This window comes from Tigriopus californicus, chromosome 4 (assembly GCF_007210705.1).
Source record: "Tigriopus californicus strain San Diego chromosome 4, Tcal_SD_v2.1, whole genome shotgun sequence".
Classification (NCBI taxonomy): domain Eukaryota; kingdom Metazoa; phylum Arthropoda; class Copepoda; order Harpacticoida; family Harpacticidae; genus Tigriopus; species Tigriopus californicus.
In genome coordinates this window covers 7,417,420-7,443,984 of record NC_081443.1, presented here as the reverse complement: position 1 = coordinate 7,443,984, position 26,565 = coordinate 7,417,420, and the positions used below count along the sequence as shown (strand labels likewise).

The window sequence follows — 26,565 nt, the reverse complement described above, 5'->3', positions numbered from 1 at the left end:
ATATATGCATCAATACTCTGCTACAACCGACGATATTTATCCCGTCATGTCTCCTCCATCCATCTTTTGAGAGCGTTTCGTACATTTCAGTCACACTAAAAATGCCTCTGTTGTACCAAATTATCAGCTGTTCGTGTTAGCTGGAAATCGACAATGCCTCCCTCGATACACCCTTCGTATTATATACACTCACTGGGTCTTCTCCTCGAAGACTCGTGGTTGGTGTGTTCATATCGTCCACATTATTCAGAGTGCTGTGCTCGCACACATGATGCCCGCATCCATTTACTGTGCTCTCGCTCCCGTCATCAAGTCATCATAGTCATGGTTCTTTTCGACGCCGCCGTCATCCTGGCTGGCGTCCTGTTGGCTGCCAAGAGTGGTGACACTACCTCCCACATCCACTACTCGCACTAGGCCTTAACCTTCAACCGAAACTTGCATGCCCGAGAACCTTTAGACAGGACTACTACCAAGGAAACCTCACTGCTCAAGCCCTCCCTGAGCTCCGTCCCACTGACTGGCAGCGCACGGAGGCTGAAATGACGAGGGACCGCCGAGTCCACTCAGATCTGTAGCTGTATACTCTTTTAAGTAAGGACTTTGGGATCCGATCCGCTAAGCCAAAAATTCTTCATTCTCAGAGGGTTTTTTAGGATAGAGGAGGCACGAGGCAGTAAGCCTTGGACATAGTGAGTCACTTGGCGAGCGAGTGTCTTCTCTGAGTTTCCACCACTCACCCAAGCCTGAAGCCGCCCTCAAGGAGTGTCACACCAGATACATGCGTTTGGCGGAACGGGAGAGCGGATACGTTCAAACGGCGAGACCTTCCACATGATGGTGATGATGACGACCAAGAAGCCGAGGAGGCAGAGTGCTTTGAGAGTGAGCACGTCGACGGCGGGTGACTCGGAGTTTGCGTCACTTTAGAAGTTGTTGATTCAAGTCTCTATTTGTGTTGGGTGTAGAAGCCCTTTTGCGGTTCCATATTGAGGGCCCATCTGCAGTGATCCTTTTGGGACTCGGGGCATATTAAGAACGGTTGCATTGTGACGACAACACATCGAACTCTTGAGAATCGCCACTGTCTAATTTAAGTGATATCCTTGTACAGCCCGTTTCCATTTACCAACGAAGTTCTATTTCGGAGCGTGGAAATAAACTGCTCTTTTGTGAATACTAGCCTCAGAGCTAGAGGACCTTTTGAAAATAAAGGTAAGAAGAGTGGCACGTTTTTGGGATTTATCCCACTCCATAATAGCCCATATGATTGCTATTGAAAAAGATAAGGATGATTCGGATGGCTCTCACGTAACGCTTCGAACTTGTTTTATTGTCAGAGTCAACAATTTGCGGCTCTGAAATCGGCAAAGTCTCTCTTATCTATCTGAATAGCTTCAAAAAAGTTTGTCTCATGAACATTTCATTTTGGATTGATCAACAGGTAAATTTTAAGCAGCTTTTTGTTGTTCAGGCAGATAGACAACCGCATCATGTTTAGTTTTGAGTACACGCAGATGCTAATCGGGGACCGAGAAGTGGGTGGTTGGTGTACTAGATTTCTCGTAGAAGGATTTACCTGTTTTAGATCTCAAGCACCTGCAGGATTGGCTGGTTACGAGCTCGATCCAGCCGGGCGAACTTCAATGCCAACTTTTATGATCTGCTGCTGGCAACCGGAATATAGTTCATGCAATTGCGATTTGAGGCGTGGGTCTTGCATGCTCAAAATAGGAAACGTGCTACAAAACTTTGCCAATACATAGCAGATCCTGGCCCTCGAGCGCTTTGTTCATATAGAATGCAGTTGATGCGTTTATGATTCATTGTTCAAGCATTCTTTGTGATCAAGATACATTTTCGGATCTCTGTTCATCAAGACGGATAATTTGGTGTTTTTGGTGTATCGGAATCTAATTGAACAAAAAATGATTGCAAGCCGATGCTGGCATTTTAGATTTGATACATTTTTTCTCATATCTCAAACCCCAAATAGCTGGAATTTTGAAAGAGTTGCCTGCATGGCTTTGCTCCGGCAAATTTGTGCATTCTAGTGCACAAATATGTTCATATTGATATTATTGACTATTGACGCTTTGGCCAGTTCGAACCATTTTGCAATAAAGTTATTCCAACGGATTTTGTGGTTGGTTGAGAGGTGAAGGGAACATTAACAACTCTTCCTTGAAGCAACCAGTTTATTTGGATGACTTCAGCAGAACTTTATCATTTTGTACGGGTTGCCCGTCCAGTCACACAGAGGACCCTAAACTTGGGGGATTTCGCAAAGCAATGCAGTTGTCCTCATCGTCTGTTACCAAGACAAAGTTAGGCCAGAGCAATGTTTGTCTCTGCAATGGTTGCCAACAAAATATATTGGATGTTCTACAACGGCATATCGGGGATATCGCGGACTTATCAGGTTTAAATTATGCCATGTAAGTTCCCGTCTTTCCACCACAATCCTCTGGTTGACGAATCTTTAGAATGACTGAAAGACCAAAACTGGTCTGGATCTGGGTGGGAGTCGCCAAGCTCGAAGATGCCTTTTGCATTAGATTTGCATACTGCGGTTACCCCGAGTTCACACAGACTCGTGATGATGTTCAATGGAGCTCGTTGGATTGTAATCATGTGGTCGATCTTGAACGAGTTCCGTCCTCACATCGTGTAATCAAATTACTAGGCATTACTGCCTGAATAATCTCGGGTCAAGAGGCTCCGTTCTGTTTTGCTGAAAGAGTATGTATCTCGTTCATGAAGGGAGCAAGTAGGGGCCCTCTATCTCTATCCGAAGAAATGGACCAGTCTCGTTAGGGGCAATATCATTATTCACTTGATGTTAGAGTCGGGCGTGTTGTTGAAGGAGAAGGAACAAATTACTCATGCAAACCACTGAAAACTCTTTGAGATGCATCGATAGCATTCACGCTGGCAAAGATGAAGGAGCTTGAAATTTCCATGGTTACAAATTATGCAGATTTGAAATATCTCTGTCAGCACTTTTTCATTCAAATTTTTGTTGAGAATTTTCTCCCCCCTTTTTTTCAAGAATACTGAAACCGCAATTCCAAGAAAACTCATACTTTTAATATAACAGCAAAAGATCTCAAGCGAAGTCGCAGATTGTTGACAACGTTCAAACTCAAAATCCACAATCCAATGAAATCCATCGGTTCCTAGAGTTGCAATCTCGGTACTCTTTATCTGCGAATTGGTTCGTATGATTTGGTTTCAACTTCTGAACAAATCATCCCTTCCCTTCAATTTGTACTCTAGTTAAATTAAGAGCTTTTTTACCTTTTCCAACTTAAAAAGGGGTTAAGCACCACGGAGTGCCTCAATTAACCCAATCCTCTCATGGACAAAAGTTACGCTTCCTAATCAGTTGACCCTGCAAAAGTTTCCTGTTCATTGGTGTCCAGTGGAAGTTTCAGGACTGATTTGGCGGAGCAAAATGTGAGAATGAGAAAATATTCAGCGCACCGGGTCGTTTAGGACCGAAAGTTTGTTTCCCTTTGTGAATTACACATGTTACACATTAAGAAAGATTGTGCCCGTTTAGGTCTCACATGTTTGACATGCGAAGTCTTTAAGAGACGCTCGGCTTGAATGTAGCACCAAATCGTGGTCTTTTACATGTTCGAAGAACAGGTATTATTTCATTAGTGTGATATTTACTTGCGCTAATCTTATCTGGGAGTAAACTTGCATGTCTTCTCAAACGTACAAATATTTTAGCTCTTTTTGTCCGCTTTAACTTAAATGTATGTTGACTTGAAACGTTATGTATCATGAATAAATGAGAGTGGTAAAGCTATCAAAGCAAAACTTTCCCAACTTCAAAAGGTTAAGATACATATGTGGTAGCACTATTTGTGACATATCAAATGGTTTTGGACCCAAGTTTGGCTTAAATACTGGGATCCATCGGAATTGACCCATTCATTGTGTAGATTTCAAACCGCTCTGTTTTTAGCCTTATTAAAATCAATTATGACGAGATTGTAAAATAAAAAATGGAATGGCTTGAAGTAAGAGTAATTCATATTTTGTTCGTTTCGGGATTGATTGTGTGAATGAAAGAAAAGCAATTTTCTACTATTAACAAATGCTGCTTCCGCGACTACCATCTGATGATGCTGTGTCCTGATTTAAGAACATTCCCGCTCCCTCATCGCTTTTAACATAAATGTACGTAAACCTCACCCCCGGAATGACCACAGGTTCGTCCATTTAAGCCCTTAAAAGCAACAATTAACAACTGATACTGTAAGCCAATACCACAAAAAAGCTTGGACTTGGGTCGGTATCAAACCAGGGTTCGGGAGATGCAAAGTGAATGCTCTACCAACATGCTGTGACTGGTGGCGTTTTGTGCAAACTTAGATAATTGTACATAATTTCAAATGGAATTTCGAAGCCACTATTTATGTAGTATAAGAACAATGCAATCAATTGCGACGCCAAAGGTTATTTCTTAACGATTTTGTCTCATTTGATTATTGTTTAACATCGTTTTGTTTCGCCCTAGTTCTATTCTTGACCACGTTTTAAGGCAGATGTTCGCTTAATTAAGATCAGGCAGTCATAAAACTGAAACATAAAAAGCATTCCACCCAAAATATTTCTAGCCAATAATGGGAACCAGGGTTAAATTGGTAAACTAATCGGTAGATACCTGAGAGAGTTTCCGGTTTAGATGTAAAGGAGGTTTTTCATAACTCACCCCTAGGTAGAATGTTGTGCGTATGTTTCTGGCTGTATTTTTGATTGTAGATCGAATGTAGGAAATAGTTCGTGCAACCAGAAAGGAATCGCGAGTTCGTGCTCATTTGAGGCGATTACTAACTTCCTTCTTGATTGACCCATTCTTTGCCATAGGAGTCCGAATGATCAAGAAAGACTCACTTCCATGTGGATGAGGGGTAAAAGACGCGTCACTTTCTAAGCTACTGATCAACATGATGCTCGACCAAAATATCGATCTTCTGAGGCCACAAACAGCCTTGAAAGTACTTTCCGATTCACTTTTCGGAATTTTTCTACATGAATGGAAATATGAACGGCAAATTTCTCTTTTATTCTTTTTGCCCGAGAATTTGGAATCCAGCGTTGTGTTTGCTTCGTCTTGCTCTATTGGGATCGTTGGAGCGGCTCATAATTCTTAAATGTCATGAGCAACTCCGATTTGAGACTGGTTTTTCTGCGAACTCCGCCCATATTTCATGTTCCTCTCCGTTTTTGACTAAAATGGTATTGCACGGGATTTTGCCGTGTGGTTTGTCGAGGATCAGATGAATGCCCATAGTGCTCCTTTGAACCCATAACGAACGGTTCTATCTCTCTCTTTGGTTGCCTCGTTCTTGGATTTAGGAAATCGAATGAACACATCCGCAGCCAGCTCATTCCTCTGTTGTTACATTCAGGAAGAAAAGATGGAATGAAGGGCTCTTTTCTGGTGTAAGTTTACTTCCCTCTTTGGTTCCATCATAGTGATTGGTCTGATCCATTCTCCCTTGTGTCGGGTCCAAGTAGGCCCATTCTATACAAGTATTCAATTCTCCGGGTGTATGAGCTACTTATCCAGGCGCCTTCCATTTCTTGTTGGTCTTTGTAGTTTTTGGCTCTAATCATCTCCGTGACCAAGTGGGGTATCCGAGCACAGCGACTTCGCCAAGAGCGTTCTTTGTCAACGCTCCATCCTCCCATTTGATCGCACATGAGCATTGACAAAAATAGCAGCCTTTGTTCCACCGTTATGCGCACGATCCAGAACGAATAGCTGGCCTCAAGACGTCAAAGATGGCTTAGACTGAGGAAGTTCAACTACTACTCGTACAGAAATCCTATTTGGGGGTCGATTTTGCAAACTTTCACAATGCACCTACTGTACATCTGGGAGGAAAGGTCGCGTTGACCGATGAACGATGGGAGGCTTTTTTGATTAGTAGTAGTAGTAGTAGTAGTTGCTCGATGGTCTCCACGTTCACCGGCCATTCTTCAAGATTCTTTTCTCCGAGGAAGCCTCTTGTTTGTCAAAGTGAGATTACAGACCTGACTACGTACTGAAAGCACCTTCATTGCGCACTTGCTCAAAAAGATAAAATGCAGCGTTGACCTTGGATTACCTCCTATTAGGAGTGGGCCCCACCAAATGTCGTGGTTGGTAGTGGGAGCTCCCATTTTGTATAAAAGAGAAATGCTTTCTCTGGGGAGCTGTGTGTCTTGGATTCTTTTTGTGGGCCTGTTAACCTTTTGTCCTGAAGAAGGAAGAGACCTTAAATGGCTTGAAAAACTCAACTTATATGCCAAGACTTGTCTTGATTTGGCCTTTCTTCTCTGTTCTGAGATTGGCCTTTGTTGCCAATATATGTTACCAGTATAGTTCCAGCTCCATATCAGATGCTGATTTCCAGGAACATAAAAGAATAAGGAAACATTCCGTTTTGTCTTGGGTCTTTTTAGACTTGGCAACCTGGTCCTCAACAATGAATGGTATTCTTAGAAACACTCGGCATCCCCTGGTCTTTCTGGGAATTTGATTCCAAGCCAAAGATCCAGACTTCATCTCTGGACTTTGGTCTCTGCCAAGACCTTTTGTGATTTCAGAGGGATTGATAGATCTGGATTTCTCTATATGAACGCCTTGTTGGTCCTCGTTAAGATGTGCTCTCCACCCTGAGAGGATCTGTTCCTTAGGAGACACTTTGAGTGGCAATCTAAATAATCCAATGCGTACAAGGTGTGCAAATGATTAGGATCATAATGATGTAGCTATTTATAAGATTTTTGTAGCTTTTCCTCTCGTTGTTTGTGGAGTGTGTTAATCCAAGTATCTTCTTGTTATGGTCCTGTTGTTGTTGGCGATGATAAAGATACCAACACCATGGAAACTCGTCTCCCAAATGTGAGTAGAAAGAAACAAATGTTTGTTATTCCGTTTTCCGTTACTCCCAAAAAGCATGCATAAGTGACAGTGAAGGTGCTCTACCTCTCCCTTCTTTTCCGTCTCTATCCAGACTGTTCTTCTGCAAAGATCTGGTCTCAAAGAGTGTGTGTTTACAACATTGTCAAAGTGTATCTCAGATCAAGTTGGAAAGAGATGTTTGCTGCAGAGTCGTTTTGTATCTGGGTTGGACTGAGCTAGGGTCCGCCCTCACAGGTGTTTTCAGTCCAGCCCGGCCTCATCAATCAATCATTACCCTGACCTGATTAGATCGACAAAATGTGCCATTTTAGGTTATTCTAAGGCTGCTTTGTCTCATGAAGAAGGCCCTATCCCAACATATCTTTACTCACGTCAAAGCTTGTGAAGGACTGTATCTAAAGCTCTCGTAACTGTCACTAGTAGATTCCATTAGGTTCTGCCCGTTGGTGATTGAAAATTCCAGTACTTTTTGTCTCAACATCACTTCGAAATCTGGGCTGCCGTTCATGAAGCACACATTTGACCGAGCTTTGATTGGGTTGAAAATTAACATCTCCGGTTCGAAGCAATGTATTAAATTCTTCTTCAAATGTAATCGGCCTCAGGTCGCTGCACTTGCGCACTTTAAATTTGATTGCAATTGAACGATCGGATCGAATGGTATGCCCTCTCAAACTCGGTTTAAAGAGGTCAATGAACGAATGAGCTAGCCCCCCCCCCCCCTTTTTATATTGACAAAAGATTATGGCTGCAGTGCATTTCGATCGAGTTTAAAACTAAAATACATAATTCCATCGACCTGGAGCCAGTCTCATTTGAAGAAGAATGCAATGCGAGTACTCAGCTCCGAAATGTTAATTTTTGACTCTAGTGCCCCTCCTGTCCATATTCCACGAGTTCATGGCACAACATAATAAACTCCTGTTCATGTGTTCTTACAACACACTCAACGTTTATTGTTCAATCAAAGGCAGTGATTGGTCTCCGTGATTGGATAGCTCGTTGATCTGGTGATAAATCTGACTGGAGAGACGCGATAACGTGACAAATGAAATGGTCTTCAAGACAGTTTCTTTTGTCCTTGCTCTTTTTCGACCTCTTTTCTGTCGTCTCAGCCTCACAACCTCAGATCCAGTGTCAAGGACAACTCAACTGACGGAGGCCTTGGGCTCCAGAAACAGACCAATTTTGTTTCCACGAAGATACGAGATCGTTGATGGTACTGGAACATCACATTAGGAGATATTCTGCTTTCTTGCTCCAGACTTTTTCCCCATCCACGAGTAACCTTGAAAAAGGGCCCGCCTCATTTCCGTTGCTGGAAAATATCCATCCATATAGAACCTTCTTCTTCGTCCTCTCGGTTTGGTACTAAATGACTTGGGAAGGCATGGCGGCCTCAGACTTTTGGTCCAATAAAGGACATCCATAAACATGCCTATACGTTAGCATGTCAAAAATGAAAGTGTAAGTTTATCCCCCAACTTCCCATCCCCATCTTGGGCCCTACTTTCAGCATTTGGTCGCGGAGAGCTAGTCTGACGGAGGACGAAAAAAATAAATCTGCGCCTACGTATGTACCGTGCGTACATGAGACAGGGAGAAATTCATTTCGGTTTCTCTCGTTAAGGACGACGAATCTTTGAGTGTTGATCGACAGGCTTTCTGAGGAGTCGTTTCTCTCGAGTTAGTGGGTGGTCGGTTCCACGCAGAAGTGAATATAAAATCCCAAAGGTTGCCTTTGGAGTGCTCAAAGGTGGGCGGCCTTTGGCCTACGCGAATGAAGGCCAAAATGGGCTGTAATAAATCCGGATTAAATTGCTATCAGTCTCAGTCAGTGATGGCAAAAGGGTGAAAAGAAAGGAAGGAAGAAAGCTCTTGGGAGAGGTTTCGGGTTGTTGAAGTGGAAAACCACTCAATGAAATGGACTCAAAGGCCTGTAAGGAAAGGTAACTAAAAAGCATGGAGGCCCATGGAGTCATTCAGATATTGGCATATGGTTCAGACGCCGTCAGAATAACAACCTGAGTGCTGTAATGTGGCTTACGGTATAGAAATGGCCGTACATTTCCACGGACATGAAGGCCCCTATTCTTTAAAACTCGAAGGCAAACGACCACTCTATTTATCCGTAAAAAGCAACTTGTATAACAAAGAACGAACATTGAGTGCAAGAGGAAAAGGAAGAGCTCTCCCCACGTATGAACTAGTTGGGTTCATGAGAGGGACTACAAAGGCGACAAGGAAACAAGGACGTGCTCCTGTAGAAACCTGAAGCATATTATAAATCAGAAATGAGTCTGTCTTCATTCAGACTCATTCGCAATTGCGCAACATCATATCTACCAACCCTACCACGCTCAAATACGTTGAAAATTGATCGATGACCCTAATAACAAAAAAGCTCTTGGAGCGAGTTTGCTTTCGTCGCTCAAGCCAAAAAATAAGTTCCCCCCACCAACTAATTCTGTCATAAAGAAGGACATTTCAATTTGGCCTTAACTGGTATTGAAGTTGCAAATGGTTATGGCCCTTGAAGGCAATATCAGTATCCGAAAGCAGTTCCACGAGCCTGAGCTCCAGCCAAATAGCCCTAGAGCTGACTGGTTCTTCTGGCTCCCATTGAGAGAGATTACAAAAAGTTGTTCCCCACTTTCATTTCTAGATAAGGTTGTGGTCCTGGTACCCATGTGGATTTCGTGTCGTCTTGAAGTACCCTACGTACATACAGTACGTACGCACAGTAGCAAGCTAATAGTTTTGGTTGGTTCCATAGACGCATATGTACATTCTCCAGTGAAGGTTTCTATTGCTTGTGCATACATTGTGCACATGCTCGTCGTATTCAACATTTGTGCCTCCTGCTTGTGTTTCATATTCCGGCCCTCTTACTACGATTACCTTGTTCTTTGGTAACGACGCAAGCCCATCATGATTGAGGCAGTATTTTCTTTGCCCTCGATAAGATCAAAAGGTGATATTTTTGAAGTAATATAAGGGACAAACTCTGTTTGATCAGGGAAAGGACTTATTTTGAAGTACTTTCATATCGGACATCGTTCGTTAGTTTTGGATTATTGGATAAACAAGATTAACCAACTTGAACGAGCACGGCATAACACGTTTAATGTCAGCTGTCTGTCCTTTTCTCAATTAAGAAATACAGGTCGGATGTTTGTTTTAACTTATCTAGATCGTGGTTAAGGCCAAGAAGAAATGCTTGAAAACTAATCTGGGCCCTTATCTAAGTACATTTGTAAATCTCCGTCAAGATGAGCTTTTGAACCGAAGACGGCTACAATTAATTGTCTAACTTGGGATGTTCCCTTTCAAGCTACGTTTTCTATCGATGCCTTGTCCAGAATAAATGAAAAGAATGCTTTTATTTGGGCTTTCAGTCTAATAAGAGCACGATCTGTCAAGCTGCCTTTCTTAACAATCGTTTCAAGTTTCTCCTGTTTGAGCTTCAAGTGGGTGGGATTCAGAGTAGGTTTACAGGGTGGCCAACAGTAACGGTAATTTCACATTTACCATTGAAAAATGAATCAACCACTTATTCAAAGCAGAATCTTACGTTAGCGCACCAATGTTTGAAACTTAACCTTCTGTCGAGGTTTTTTATATGAACTATTTTACTAATTTTCCTATTTTAAAAACGCAGTAGCGGTATTGGTTAACTGCCTCTGCCTCAGCTGCCTCTGAGCGTGAAAAGTATAGCAGTCTTAACGATTGAGTATACCGTAATCTGTTTTTCTTAATTAGGAGGTTGTGGTGGTCCCAAATTGAAACCATATCGACAGATACCTTCACAATTTTTTCTTTGGATGTTCGTCGAAATACTTTTTTAGCATAAAATTGCTATCGGACTACGTCCTTAAAACGGCAAAATACTTTATTGTCGTTATTTTTGGCCACCCTGTAATCACGCTATTCGAGGAAAGAGACCAAGAGGCTATAAAAGGAGCAAACATTGGGACAACGACATGGCATGTACTCTACAGAAAAGCCGACCCTTCAACCAAAGTGAGCCATCAGAATGCGTTGTTATTACCAGAGAACAAGACCCAATCCTCGTCCTATGATCGTGGCTTACTTTCAATGACATGGAAAGGTCATTGAGCTGGGCAATGTGCTCAAAGTAAGGGTCGTTAGAGGCCAAAAATCCTCGTTTACAATCCTCTAATTGATTCCATCCAACCAAAAGCCCCCTGGTTGACTAATAAGGAGTAATTATAAGTACCATCTATATGTTCCTAGAAGGCATTGTCATTTATGGTTCATTAGACGTATCTTTCTGGATTGTACAGGGCGTTAGAACAAAATTTAGAAGAACAAAAAATGTTACCAACTAATTTTGTCACTTTATTGTGCCTCTATGGTCAATGCATGCACCTTTCGCCTTGACAGCGGCTTCCCCACCACGTCAAAGACTGGATCATGCTTGTGGCACATTCTTGATGGGCATAGCATTACACTCTCCCCAGGTAACTGTCCATGGTGACTCCAGATTTGGAAGAGGTGTGGCGCTTGGCTTTTCTTCAAATCGCGAACTAGATCTTTGCCCAAGAAATATGTGTGGGCTGAGGATGAAGACGTAGCAGCGCAAAGATCATCGACCTTCAATAAAGCACTAGTTGGTAGACTTTAGCTCCGACTTTTTCAATGAGCAGAAAAAATGGTTGCATATTTTGGCCGTCTGGGCGAGACACGTAAACGGGGATTTGGGAGTTCGGGCATGGCTTTGGAGCCCCAGTTCATTCTTTACAGGGTTAAATAGGATCCTTTTCTTGACTTTCATATTGTTGCCTAACTGGCTCCTGGTCTTGGTTGGGTTCCTCCCGATCTTGGCTGGTAGCAAGATTAGGAAGACCTCGTTTCGCTGAATATTGTGCCTGCCGCTGCCTTGTTTTGACACCTTTTACATCTTCATCGGCTTCTCTAGGTTGTAAATGGAGGCCAAGAACACGCTAGTAATCAACTGTTTTCGCGCGGAGTAAACTGGTAGTGTCTTGCTTTTTTTATTGTTATTAGCTCAGTTCTGATGTGATAAAAAATTGTCGACAAAAGCTGATAATGTGGCTTTAGTCCTCTAAATGATCACTCCTGTAGCTCTAACAGAACGAGGGCTAAGTTGAATTGAAGTTATTTCTAAGTTTTGCTTGAGCGCCCTGTTTATCAGTTGTCAGTAAATAATTCTGTAGTGGTTGAATATTTGCTCATTTATGATATTGGTTAATCGATCTCATAAGGAAGGAAGAGACTGACGGAGTACTTAGTTATTGATTTTACAGTTCTACATTGAACAATTCACCCTGATGCTACAAATTTTGCTGATATTGCCTGATCTAATATGCGCTGTACTGTTCAGTACATTAGAAGGTCTAAGCTGGATTGTCACAGTTTGGCAATTGTTTGGATCCGCTGATTTGTCTTCGTTCTTATCAATGTGTCAAGATCCATTTCATGATCCCAGATGACTTATCGTTATGGAGCTGAAATTGAGCAAATGACAGGCAATCAAATCTAATGGCTCTTGTTCCATAATCCGCTCAAAGAGCCTTCAAGTCGGACGACGCGGCTCCCCTAGAACGCTAGAACGCAAGTGAGTGGCCTTGTCTCAGCAGCATCATTAACTTTCATGAGGGTCGAGCACCAAAAATATGGTTGGAACTTTTGCTCATTCAATTGTTACATGGCCTTTTCGGACCAGCTATGAGTCCTTGCCGATTGTTGTATTACATAGTACATAGCACATGGGAGCAGTTGCTGTTCTTGTTGTACGTAGTTGTTATTGATGTTGTAATAGCTCCAACAATAATAAGTTTCCGCTGGAACGAGCACGAGATATATTTTTCCTTGATCTTGTTTTCATTCGACACTTGTTATCGAAGCCCGACTTCAAATAGCCGTAGCCTTCGACGTTGTTGGGTTCTCGAGGGTCCATGTCAATGGAGTTTTCCTCCTCTTCCAATCAGCACAATCCTCTCGGGCAAAATGGTATTGGGTGGCTTTTGTCGTTCCAGATGATTTAATGTGATTAACCTTCACTTGAATGGCTGCTGCACATTGAGTCGAGTTTCAACAAATTTGCCCCGAACCTCAAGGCAATCGTTTTGCATTATCAAAGTGCGTTGTGCTGGCCTACCCAGTAATTCAGCTAGTAAAGTACACCAAATGAAGATAGTTTTGGTTTGGTTTTGGTAGCCCTTATTCAGCATGACATTTAGTTGGTGTGAGGGCATGCTCACACTCAAAAATGCGCTATCCACACTTCTTGTTTACTAGACAAAGGAACATCCATTCAAGGAAGATCCGATCATGGCGTGATCAGAAGTGTTATGTTGGTATTCCGATTTCAAGCGTGGAGCGTTAATTTAGTCAGCATGTTCCACATCGTGTGGAAATTGTAGTGAATATTGGAATTCGATGGGAGCCCGAGCGGATATTGTTTCCATCTAAGAACGTGAAATCCCACAGAATATCCCATAGATTGGAATATCCCTTTGCTCGAACTTTGATTACTGCCACGGCAAAAGGGAATGATGATTTTGTTGCTGGAACTGCAATCCAGATGTTACAAAAAGTGGCGATGACAAGAACTGTCTTGAAGTCTGAAAGGGGTTTAAGCGATCTGGCTGACCTCGAACCTTTTTGCTTGCTTGCTTGTTTGCCTGCTTGCTTGCTCGCTCGTGGTCGATTTTTTTTCTTGAAAAATGGACTTCAGCCAGCAACGGCCTTTCGCATTGCCATCTGAAGAAAGTGGCTCCCAAAATGACCACATGTTTGAACCCTCTGTAAATGGCTTTTTGTTCCAATCAGACTTGAGCGAAGGCTGCTGAAAGCTTTATCTGATTTTAGGTTGAAAGTTCTATGTAACACTTTGCGGCCATTTTCACGACTCGTTCAAGAACTCCTAATACATTTTGGTAGCTACACACTTTCCAGATCGGAATCATAAACCTTCATTTATATGTTAACAAAAGCTCCTGTAACTACCGTATATGGCTATATTTCATGTTTTTCTCCTCATTTAAGGCTGAGAAAATTACTATGTCAGATAAGCACTAACTAATACGGTTTAAATCTCTGACCATTCGGGTCATAAATCACACCACGCCAAAGGCAGCTTTTGGGCTCTCTGCTTTACCATGTCCCAGTTGATGCACATATCATCCAGTAAAGGAAATGGTTAGAGAGAAAACCTGACCGGGGGGGACCTTTCCAACCAATTTATTAGTTATAGCAATAGATTCCTCGTTCTTTAGGGGCAAAACATTTCTGAATCTTTTGACTTCTATCTTTTTGATCTTTGGCATGACTGCACACGCTAAGTTGAAAAAGGGTCCCATTGAAGAGATTGAATGAGATTTGGCTGGCCTGGCTATGAAGCTTTAATTCAGTCACCGGTGAGAACGATTTGCTATCTCTCAGAGGAAATCTCACCTCCTGGCTCGGGAAGCATTGCTTGCAATGCCAAGTTGGGAATTCCGCATGATTTATTGATTCAGGATGAAGATTCCTTTCACCCGGATCGATCGGAAGTTAAAACTCCGTAGTTAGTGCCGGTTGCGTTAATCTTATGAGAGAGTTTTCAATCCGAGACCGACCTCGAAAATGGTTACCTCATCGAGAAGGTCCGACAAACTTGCTCGTCTCTTTTTCTGTAAGAAATAAGTTTTTTCGCCTTTGTGGGCGAGTTAGGTAACTAAAGTGTACTCAGGTCTTAGCATTGAAAACATCCAACCAGGCACTCTCGAGCAACTCTGGCAATGGCATCCCTCCGTAGACAAAGGTATGAACATGTCGAGTAAGGAGTGAGCATACTGAGATCATCAATTGTTCGGAAGATGATTCGTCAATGCCTCATCTACTTACGAAAAAAGGTATCTTCGGGGTGGCCATTATGATCATCGACAAAGTTCAAAGTCCAAGGGCCAGCATTGGAATAGATGATATCCCCTGGAGAGTATTGGGAACAAGATGGACCTCCTGGGAACAAAGCAATAACAAAAGGCTATCCTATGTTTATAATGACGATGCGGAGAATTTTCAATGATCAAGTACTCTCGACAACTTTTTGAGCCCCCTACGTAGAGTGAGTAATGCTCCAGACCACTAAAACCAAAGCAAACATACATTGAGCAGAGAAAAGGCGTTCTGAAACGGGTAGCAAGAGCAAACTCACACTCCTAGGTCTACTTTAAGAGGGGCTCTTGTGAAAACGAGTCCAAAAGTGATCCTTACTTCTCCGCTCGGCACACATGGAAGCTTCCCGATTTTCCGAGAATTCCGCGCTCGCTCCATTCTTTCGACTCTCAAGTCAAGCGTCCCAGATCTGGTTACTAGGCCCCAAAGCCTGAAGGCCGAGCTAGTTGTGCTCAAGATAGATTTTTCAAAGCGGCTGACAGAGTGCATTTTAAATGAGGCAGAGGCCTTGGAAATGAACCCCTTTTTCTCCTTCTCTGTGTGCGTCACCAATATCCGCCTGTGTCATTTTGACACGTCGAGTTGACCATCTCCCGATGACAGAGAGTGCATAGAGCATTGGTATTCTCGAGGTTTGTGGATCGTTCACCAAATTGGGTGTGAATAGAATTGCCGAGGCAAAGGCCACACAAGCTGAATAGCGAAGTCAATCCAATTTTCTGCTATTGTCTATTTCATTCGTGAGACTATGGTAGGAATGACCTTGGGAGGGGAGGTGAACGAAATCTGCTTGAAACGTGGTTTATGGGAAACGATCCATCATAACTTGAAGAATAGCTGACCCAAGTGTTTGGGTTGTGGCTTTCAGGGCCAATTTTTTGCCTCTCAGTTTTGTTGTCATCATGGTGGTTGTCGGTCTTGGAGGATTCGTTCTCGGGATAATCTACGAATTCCAATCCAATGAAAAGGCTTTTTAGCGATCCGAGGGGAAAAAAGCACTTAAGATCATCTCGTCGGTCCATTTGACGGGAAACAAATGATGACTTGCAGTATCTTATCGGACCGTTGAAATGCCAATCTTGGTGTTCCATCCTGCTTCTTAACCAATAATAGAGCGTCTTTGTTTTGCTTTTCCAGGTGCGAGATCGGCAGTTTCGGCGCAGGGGGAAACCCATGAGGTCATGATGATCTGAGCTTTCGTTGATAAGCAATCCCTCTGCTTTCCCATTTTGTTCTCTCACCAACCTCCACCATGTCCAAAAGCCGTTTGTTCCTCGATAAAGGCAGTGGTTGGATCCTACCTATTGCCCAGAGCTACCAAAGACGCCGCCCCAAGCGATCCACTACAACACGCCTATTGACCTTCGTGGGATTAACTAGCTTGGTTTTAGTTTATTTATCCGTTTCCCGTGGGCATCACCAATCTGACGAGATCCATGCACATGCCGAGGCCAATCTTCATCGAAAACTTCTTCAACTTGGGGACGAAAAGTACTAACCCATTCAGGCCAATGGCCTCCTCCCTAACCACGATAATCTAGACCAATTTCAAACGGATATATTCTCTTTCAGCAACGAACTCGAGGCTAATGGGTCCATCACTCTCCAGTCAGCTGTGGCTGACGATCCCTTATTTCCCCCCGAATTGTTCACCGTTGATCAATTAAGACAAGGGGCTGTGATATTGTACATTATTGGAATATTGTACATGTTTTACGCCTTGGCCTTGGTGTGCGACGAATTCTTTGTTCCATCTCTGGATGTCATTGCCGAAAACGTAAGAGGACAATATCTCTCACGAAGCTTTACTCTTATCTAAATATTCACCATTCTTTATTAGCTTGGGATCAGTCCGGATGTGGCAGGAGCCACTTTCATGGCCGCGGGGGGATCTGCGCCCGAACTCTTCACTTCCGTCATTGGTGTGTTCATAGCCAAAAGTGACGTGGGTATTGGAACCATTGTGGGATCAGCGGTGTTCAATATTCTTTTTGTCATCGCTGCTTGTGCATTCGCTGCTAAGGACGCTCTGAGGTTAGTAGTATCACTGATCGCTTTCGTCTGAAAATGTCACTCGCCAGGCTTAACTATCCTTACTTCCTCTTAATGAAGATTATTTCTCGGCAAAATTTGGAAAACCATTTATACATCGACACGAGTTATTTTAAATGCAGCACTGCCAGAGTTGAATTTCTGGGAATGTTTGTCCCACTCAGCTGATCGTGTTCTGCATATAATGAACCAGATCCAAAAGAGAGAGTAATTTCCCCTTTCTGGCTCTAGCAGCCTGACAGAAATCTTAAATTGTGCAAGTGTAAAACCAGGGACAGGCTGCGCCTGAGTCCTTGAGCTTCAAAAGTCGTGAGGAGGAAACGAACAAAGGGTAGCTGTCTAAATGTTAATGTCCAGGAAAACGGAGAAGCTCAGTAAGTCCCCTCTTTGCACTCGGAAGGAGAAGTTCCATCGGTTCAACCAACGCCAAGGACCGCTTGTGCAGTCATTTGGAGCATTGTTCTGGGCCCTTTTTCGGCCAAAAAAAAAATGCAGCCCTTTTGTGAGAACCAGCCTCTCTTTCCCGGAACAATTGTACAACTAACTCTCTTACCAAAGCGTTGCGTGAAACACTATCATATTATAATACTGAGGATGAGAAACCTCCTGGGTGCATCAACAGACACTCTATACCAAGATATCTCACCATTAAAAGGCCTCTACTGGGAGACAAGGCCAACACAAGGGGGAGAAAGGGTCTTGCTGTACGAGCTCCGGGGATTAATCTGTGCCGAGTCCAACCACTAAGAAGGGAAAGCGCACACAAAATGAAGTAATCTCGATTAGAATTGGAATGGAATGAATGTACATACGTACTCCAAGTTAAGAATGCGATTCATTAGTGCCAGTTTGTAAGGTCGTTGAAAATAATGTAAACTGTCGGCAGGATAGTTTGAGAGTGGCCCATTTTGACATTTGACTACTTGATTTACATGGATGTTTGGGCTAGAACTGAGGACCGTCCAGTTGTCTGATCCAACGGCCAAGTTGGAGCAATTCTGGACGGCCTTTGACTCCAAAGTTATTTGACCAGGTGATAAATGATCTCTAGACTTGTGAAACAAGCTTGAAATTGCCTCGAAACCTTCAACTTGTAGTGCAGTAAGGGCCTGAAGGGATAGCAGCAATGTGTCGCATGTTCCAAATGGCTTCAAACCAACAAACTCGCCTACGAGCAAAATTTCCTTCAATGTTGTAGTAACAAAACGGCATTGCCAGGGTTCAAGCATTGTATGGTTCATAGCGTAATTAAAAGTGGTCGCACTTCTTATGGGAAAGTAGAGCAATAACAACTAACATGTGTTCGCAATGAAGCACGACCTTGGCCAGCCATAATGTAACATTTTCATTTAACCTCGTCTACTTCTGAGGATCTATGAGGTGCTTGACTTCATTTCTTGCGTTATTCATTTAAATGCATCGTCAGAAAGAAAAGTTCCATGGCGGGGACGTTGCGAGACAGGTTAACGATCTGTTCGTCATTCATTAGAGCCCGTTCTTTTCATGCATTCAGGAGCTATCATTTGGAGCTTTGACTTCGAGGACGGGATTATTTTTGCTCACTGGTCCGGAACGAGGCAGGAAGCCTTGAAAGTCCCATCAAAACCAATGTTATATTACCAACCACAATCTGTGCCCGCCCAAGCAACTCTAGTAGTACATTTTCTTGTGGTCTCAAACCAGACTTTTAGTGGAATAAGGCCTGCACTATTCATCTCGCGTGTGTAAGTTGAGAGATGGTCAAAAATGGGTTGGGAGTGTTAAGTTTGGCCCGATGGTGTTGACTTTGAGGAGGCACACAATTTGCTCATCCCTTTGCTTTTGGCTCAGAGTCCTCGATGATCAAATCCAACCTGCTCTGCATTTTCTTGACCCGCGGCCAGACAACAAAGGTTGTGTGTTCCATTGGCCATTTCCTGACTGAAGACATGAAGACAGAAGAGTGTTTGCTAGGCAATTAATTAAGTGAAAGTAAAATGTGGTTCAGCTCAATCCAGACCTCTAGTCATTGTCGCAAGGCGACCTTGAGTAAATCCACTCGTGTATTCTCACATCTCTGTTGGTTGGCGCAAAGACATCCTCATTCATGAGCCTAAGCTGTCGAGATTAAGACACTCTATTAGAAACGTACTCTCAAAATGGCCAGAATGGTTGTTTCTGTTCTTCATCTTGCGTTCATGCGAGATGACTTTCGAATATTGATACAAAACCTTGGAATACTACTTTATGGCTTATATTCGAAGTATTGGATTCCAGGAGTAGCTTTCCCTTATGATAAATACTATTTTCTTTCGTGACATGGTACAGTCTCCCAGAAGAAAAAATCGCCCTACACATATGCAGCTCTCTTGGAAACACACAAAGACGATCGATTTATCCATCTAAAGAGAGATTCATTGCTATGTTTTTTCATACTTCGGTCCAAAGCGTCCCATCCCTAGCATTTAGATGTCCCTTCTTAGTGCCTGATATGTGCGAGAGCTGTCTTCGTGCACCCACATAGAGTACACATAGTTAGTATTCCTCCCACTCTGTCTATTGGGTGTGCCTCTTGTAGGCCCCCATTATTAGTCTGTTTTGCTCTTTCTTTCATTCTTTCTTTCGTTTCTATGTCGATATACGAGTATATTCCTCGCTTGCTCTCGTGAGTGTTTGTGGGATGCTATTCGTCCATGTTGAGGCGTCTTCTCTCGGGATCCCTTTCATGGTCCAAGTTCCGTAGGCATGATGTTAATGACTATTTTCTTTGTATGAGATGAGGAAAAGTGGCGGGAGTGAGGGGAACCCCGCCGATCTTGAAGATACTCGCGGTTTTGGGGCAAAGGCAAGAATGAAAGAGCGAAAGAAATGAGGCACGCTCACTCTCGCATCGGAAAAGTTGTTCGATCAAAAAGGTGTATATCCCGTTGCCCAAGTGTTCCTTTGACCCGAGCTTTGGACTCATTGTTAGCCAACCTAAAAGATGGGGTGACTTGGGATTAGTTTTGAGAAAAGTGAGGGCTCAATATTGACAAGGGTGAGGCGTTTTGATTTTCTTTTCTTAAGGGGACCACAAGGCGAAGGAATGAGATTCCTGGCTCTTCTTTTCATGAATACTTAATTAACGAGCTATGGCGTAAGAAATCCCGCTTCCTCTCTTTTCCCCCATTCAGACAGGCCGTTCCAAGATGTTTTCTCCTTGGCAAAAAAGCGCCTCCAATTCGCGGAGTCGAGTACCAAGTTGTGATGCATGCAACTTCGGCGAGGGATGTTTTACTAACCCACTTGTCTCTTCTTTCCTCTGTTCTCTGTTCTCTCTCATGCTCTGACATCTCTTTCAGCCTGACTGCTTGGCCCCTGGTCCGGGACGTGTTTTTCTACTCGGTCTCTCTAATCGTGTTGGTTCTCTTCTTCTTGGATGAAGAGATCACGTGGTATGAGGCCCTTATTCTGTTCCTTTGGTACGTGGCATATGTGGGATTCATGAAGTTCAACGAAAGTGTGGAGGATGCTATGCGGAAACTGTTCCAGCTTCCCCCGATCGTAAGTTCACACCTGACTCGTCTTGCCTTTCAAAAAGGGAATAGATATGCATGATGAATGAGAACAAGAAGAAGGAGAGAGGACTTCAATTATGGCAATTATCCATTGCCATTTTCCCTGCAATCGATAAGGTCTTGAGGCCTTTGTCGAGAATACTCAACACCATAAAAAGAAACATTGTATTATTGCCTCCGTACAACGATAAAGGTCACTTTGTTTGTTGGTTACGGAGTCAGATGGTCGTTCTGTGGCTCGGATGTCTTGGACTCGGCTACCCAAGGATCGGTCGGACCAAGGGTGGCATTATATTTAGAATGCGGATACTACCAATTTACTGCTGCTGCCAACTTTTGAAGAACAGAAATATGCTTAAGCCTCTTGAACTTCGAATTGCGCATCAGAACTCGAAATCAACTTTACCGTTAAGACTAGCTTATTTGGATCTACAAAAAGACCAGATCTCAAATGACGTTCTCAAGATCAAAGTGTGCAGTCTCCGCTTCGTTGCTCAAATATTGCATTCCTGGCGTGGTGAATCCAATTCCCATTATGTTCAGACAATATTGAGGACCCCTTTTATGAATTCAGCCAGCTAGCTCTCAAAGAACGAACTTCTTTTTCCTTTGTCGTCTCTGGTTTTTTTAAAGAGAAGCACGACAGAAGACGTCGAGGCAGAGATTGGCAATGGTGCGCAACCTTCATGATCTATTCGAAAAGTCGGTTGGGGCAGAATGGTTCAGTGATTCGTACAAATGGTGCAATGATATATCTTGTTCTATGACTGAGCATCCTCGTCCGTCGAAAAAAAAGCGTCGCCATGAAAGAAGGAGGCTGTCCGTCCTTCTTCGAGGGACTGCAGTGCAGTGTCTTCAGATTAGTAAATGATGGTTCCATGTCGACATGTTGTGCTCGCGTGTACACCAAATGGGACAAAGGTTACAAAGCCCACAAAGGCCAAAGAGAAACCTAATGTTGAAAGATAAGATTGGATTGGATCTGGATTGGACGGTTCGATTCACACAATCGATAAACTTGGAAAACTTGCAGAGCCCAAATGAGGCCACTTGAGACCAAGAGAAAAGTCGCTCAATAAAAAAAAGTATGCAAAGAAAAGAGAAAGCTCTCTATCTCTCTCTGGCACTCCTAAGAGCCCAAATCCAATAGGTGAGCAATTCTCTCAAACATTGTTCTGCTTCTACTCGATGTACATGGGGTGTGTGCGGTACAGAAAAGTACTCTTATGTTGTCAATGTCCGCAAGTGGGCACATTCCTCTTTGCCTTCCTTCCTTCCTTCCTGCCGTTCGTCCGTCCTTCCGTCCGTCCTTACGTCCTTCCTCTGTTCATTCATTCCTTCCTACTTAGTTCCTTCCCTCTGTCTTTCTTCTTTCCTTCATTTCTTTCTCGCTCTGTCTCAGGGCCTTTCATTCTTCTCGGAGTGGACTCGTACGATCTGGGCACCAAGCAAGGAAATACCATCCCAAAATGTGCACCGAAAACAACGACAAGTCGTGGCACTAGATATGGACTACTAATTCGCGGAGACTTCTCTCCAGTGCTTATAGAATGAAATTATAAATGGTTGACTTTGGATCAATTGAATCAATAACCCTCGTGGTATAGAAAAGAGACTTATCCATTATTCATTCCTCCTAGTACGTTGTGTACGACGTAGACTACCAATTCCCTAGTTGTAACGCCACGAGTTTTATGGCGTTGAGAAACCGCACCCAACCCCAATAGAGGAGAGTGCATTTTGAACGTGGATTTTGGTTCTAGAATTGCCTTGATATGGTTAAAGGCCAGAGCAATAAAAGTGTTTTTATTGCCAAATCTGCCGTCCAAATGGTCACTTCAAGGACTTAGGTTCAAGAAAAATTGGAGAATAAGCACAAGCGAGATGGAGAGGTCAACCAAAGCCAATGCCTGTCCTACTTCTCGTCTAAAAAGCCGAGGCTGTCGCTTTCTTTCTTGGCAGGCAATCTGCGTAATTCCTGACCTTTAATGGAGGATTTATTTCGGAAGGAAAAAAGGAGAAAGAACGGAATATCTTCGCCTTCAACCTCAGGTTGGGCATTCATGGTCATCATTCAGCCAAGACAAAGATGCGCTCGGACAACATTGATTTCCCCCAAGATATCTTGCCAAGTCCCTCGGCCTGCCTTTCTTCACAAGAGAATTTCGATGGAAGGTGTTGCATAGAATTACAAATTTGTCTCTGTCTTGGTTCTGAGGGGGGGGGGACTCGTCAACCCCCAAGGGACCATGCCAATATGTCCTGTCCCCCCCCCCCCTCTTTTCTTTTGGGTTGGCCTTCAGCGACCTCGAATGGCTTGGCGAGGACAACTGGAACGCTTCTTTTACATATTTGCTAGCTCGTCCTTTCTCGCCTTGATCTAGGAAGTGATATATGGATAAAAACTTTTCATGATGGGCGGTGGTAGCAGGGTAGGCCGACATCGCCAATAGCAAGCTATAAAATTGGGCTTTCATGAAAGTATCGAAAGTTTGAAACCAACACTTCTTCAGAAGGGTCTCTGAATTTCTTTTTCACTTCTAAAATGGAGATCACGCGTTTTGCTGTTTCTGGCCCCTTCGTAAATATAACGGTCCATTTTGCAGAGAGAGAGAGAGAGAGAGAGAGAGAGAGAGAGCAGAGCGCTCCTTACTTAAAGAGGAGATTTCTGTTCCAAATTGGCCGACCAAACTGCAAAAAATGAGGCACATGGAGTCGTTCTTATCACCCTCCTCTCATTTTGTGAGAACGGTCCAATTGCAGCGAGGTTTCGAGTTTAACGATCTTCAAGTACTTCGTTCTCTTCATTTGGTTGTCAAAACTAGATTAAAACACGAGTTGGATGTTTGTGCCATTCCTGTTTTCAAGCCTCCGAAATACGCACTGTCTAGCATTTAGTTTTCCTTGAGCCTCAAAAGCCATTTCCATTCATTCCTGTCTTTACTTTTACCCTCCCTTAAGTTTGTAATCCTTGCTTCTTGAGGTGAATACGTTCAAGTCACAGATCAGTGCATCAAGGGTTCATTTAACCGGCTGTAGTCTAGTACAATATATCCCAAAGGCACCGTTAAACCGAATAATGACTTGTTTCCCCATTTATTCAAGGCCAACCTTCTCGATTGTTATTTTTTTATGCTTGAGCAAGGGTGGATTGAAAAGGGCCACGAGAGTTGTTGTTGTCGTCGCATATCAGAAGTCTATTTTTCCCCTCTCCCCTCCAAATTCCATTAGTGCCACACCCACACCTGAGAAGGATTTACCGGCGACTCTTTGACACCACCCTCATTTTATGGCCATGAAAACGTCCAAAACGCACGGTTCGATCCAACATGAACGAAATCTAGATGATCCCAATTCACTCTTTTCCCGATTTTTTCCTCTTTTGAATGGTTCCAAATATTCCTGATTTATTTTACGCAACTCTTCGTCCTAGCTTAAAGTTGAAGCCGGAGCTCGAGCTGCAATGGCCTTGGAGAAAAATGACAACCCTTGGCCTGAAAAATAGTTGCTGAGATATCAAAAAGGCTCTTTTGAAGAAGATCCTCTGCGGTTCTGACTGGTTGGCATTCTCATTTCAGGATCGCACGCACCACGTGCGCGGAGTCACCCTCAGATCCGCTCACAACAGAAAGGGATTGTTCCACTTGATGAATGAAACCATCAATCCAGGAATATTAAGTGAGTGATTCCACGTTTCTGAGTGGATTGAAAATCTCACAGTAGCATCCTTGTGCTTCGGTTTTGCCTTAGATTAACCGCTCAGTTCAGTTATTTGGGTTGGAGATTTCGTTTATTTTCTTTGTGTTTTTTTTTTACTGCCTTTGTTTAACCCCAGGAAAAACGAGAACCCAAACCTCGAAAGTGGATGGCGATGAAGACAAGCCGTTAAATAAGGAATTACCTGCAGGGGGTATGTGTGGCTTTTAACGTTTCTTTAGTTCCATTTGGTATCGCATGTTTTATTTTAAATCGGATAAACGTCTCCGCCTGATTGCTAAACTGTCTCTCACGATGTAATGCGCTCTTAGGACTCATGATTGGAGACCAAGCCCAAATTGGAGGTGGGATCTCTCAGCTTAAGACACACCTTCAGGACCAGGAAGGATCCATTAATTTTGCCAAAACTCCCAGCGCTGATACGGAATTGATGAACATTTCCAATGGTGACGAGAAGAACAAAGAGGTATTTGGTCAAGCCGATATTGTTTGTACCATATCCCCTCAGATTGAAAGCGGGTTTTCTCTTTGAAGATTGAAGAAACGAACGTTGAAGACGAAGAGGAAGAGGAGGGCGAGGATCCCATTGACATGTCCTTCCCTCTGAAAGGTGGATGGAAAGCCATTCTCGTGTATTTGATTTCGTTTCCGATTATGTTCCCATTGTTCCTAACACTTCCTGATACCAAAAACCCAGCTAGTAAGTGATGGATAAAAGGCCCAAATCTGGGGGAATCTTATGTCCATTCATCCCACACTTCAATTTCAGAGCGCAAGTATTTCCCAATCACCTTCATCGGCAGCATTCTTTGGGTGGCTGCTTACTCGTACTTGATGGTTTGGTGGGCCACAACAGCCGGGAACACGCTTGGAATTCCATCAGACGTACGTCGACCCAAAATGAACTCACACACTCATTATAGGCCAATTGGGAATTTTAAAATGTTTCCCTTTGCTTCAGGTCATGGGTCTGACCTTCCTGGCTGCGGGTACGTCAGTCCCTGATCTCATCACTAGTGTCCTGGTGGCTCAACAAGGCAAAGGCGACATGGCCGTTTCGTCTTCGGTTGGATCTAACATCTTTGACGTCACTGTCGGGTAAGTTGGGATGGAAACGCCACCTTCCAAAGCTACTCTGTGAATTGAGGAAGAACTTGGAAAAACGCAGTTTGCACTGTTGGGGAAACTTCCCTGATTGGTTGTCTTATTGATGAGGTGTATTTTATATTCAAGACTCCCGGTTCCCTGGCTGATCTACACGCTCATCAATGGACACGCAGTAGAGGTTTCGAGCAGCGGCGTGGGTTGTTCCGTGGCCATGCTGTTTCTGATGCTTATTCTCGTCTTTCTAAGTATTGTTGCATTCCAGTGGAAGATGACCAAGGGAATGGGAATGGTCATGTTGGTGCTATATTTCATCTTCGTGATCGTTTCCCTTGGATTTAGCAACAAGTGGTATCATTGTCCCATCTAAATCCACCCGCCGCATAATTTCAGTTATCCATCTCTTCTTTCCCAACCATCTATTATTGAAACTTCCCTACATATTATCAACGAAAAAAGGAACAAAGGGGAAGATTCGTGGGTTCTGCTCCGGTGCTTTGATGACGATTTCATATTGGAATTCACTTATTTTTTGGCAGCTCACCAAACTCCAACCGGTCTCTTTTCCTTTCGCTCGATCGTTCGTGCATTCGGACGTGCCAAACCTATGCACAATATTCATTCGTGTCCAAAGCAAGGCTATTCAAACCCACCACCCTCGATCGAAACATACCTGCAGCTCTCCTTCTCTCTACCTTTCTTTTGATCTCCCACTTGTCTCTCTCTGTTTCTCTCTCTGTTTCTCTCTCTTTCTCTTCACCATATTAATTCATTTGGTTTTCCTGGTTTTCCCCTCCGAATTATACGAATTTTACCCTTGTACGAGTACTCTTACAATGTCTTCCCTGGTCCTTATCAAAACACAAATAACTCGGATTTTGCTGTACATACCCAAACTAGATATCAATTGCCACCAAATCGACGCAAATCTATATAGACAAGAGTAGGATTCTTTCAAGTGCATAAAAATACGTCATAGTTCATCTAATGGAGTCTTTCGTCCAGATTTCACTTCAAGCTATATACACACACTCAAATCTTTCAATTGAAAGGGGATTGCAGGTTCGCTAAACCGTTCATTTATTCATCAATAAAATATCGTAATTAGACTCCTGAGGTGCCCTGAAGATCTTGAGATGCTCCTTAGTACTTGGCATTTGACATTGTTCATAAACATTCATTGAAGCCAGCAGCCTGATCTGTAGGCCTCCTGAATGCCGAAAAGAATCTGAGGGCAACATTCTTGGGCATTTCACTTTATTCACTTGGGTCAAGTAGCTTTCAAAGAGCCCAGATAAC

The 26,565-nt window shown here is 43.2% G+C and overlaps 1 protein-coding gene across 3 annotated transcripts; it reads left to right on the top strand.

Moving 5' to 3' along the window:
- The first annotated feature begins 164 nt into the window (after positions 1–164).
- On the top strand, positions 165–26,493 carry LOC131879854 (sodium/potassium/calcium exchanger 1-like). Of its 3 annotated transcripts, XM_059226305.1 has the most exons (13): positions 167–594; positions 657–1,215; positions 15,995–16,348; positions 16,430–16,634; positions 16,698–16,891; positions 20,230–20,431; positions 24,024–24,123; positions 24,281–24,355; positions 24,474–24,628; positions 24,697–24,862; positions 24,932–25,047; positions 25,124–25,260; positions 25,396–26,493. In XM_059226305.1, exons 3-13 carry the CDS (start codon positions 16,110–16,112, stop codon positions 25,634–25,636), a joined length of 1,830 nt encoding a protein of 609 aa, XP_059082288.1. In that variant the 5' UTR covers positions 167–594; positions 657–1,215; positions 15,995–16,109; the 3' UTR covers positions 25,637–26,493. The 3 variants fall into 3 exon arrangements, with proteins under 3 accessions (XP_059082289.1, XP_059082288.1, XP_059082287.1); XM_059226304.1 differs by having other exon boundaries at positions 167–1,215; XM_059226306.1 differs by lacking the exon at positions 24,281–24,355 and having other exon boundaries at positions 165–1,215.
- Positions 26,494–26,565: the final 72 nt, after the last annotated feature.

What these genes read in the sequence shown, in the direction of transcription:
- LOC131879854 (XM_059226305.1), top strand. Translation starts at nt 16,110, where the DNA reads ATGTCCAAAAGCCGTTTGTTCCTCGATAAAGGCAGTGGTTGGATCCTA. An exon ending in TAAGGAATTACCTGCAGGGG is followed by an intron (nt 24,356 to 24,473) that starts GTATGTGTGGCT and finishes ATGCGCTCTTAG; the next exon opens with GACTCATGATTGGAGACCAA. An exon ending in TGATACCAAAAACCCAGCTA is followed by an intron (nt 24,863 to 24,931) that starts GTAAGTGATGGA and finishes CTTCAATTTCAG; the next exon opens with AGCGCAAGTATTTCCCAATC.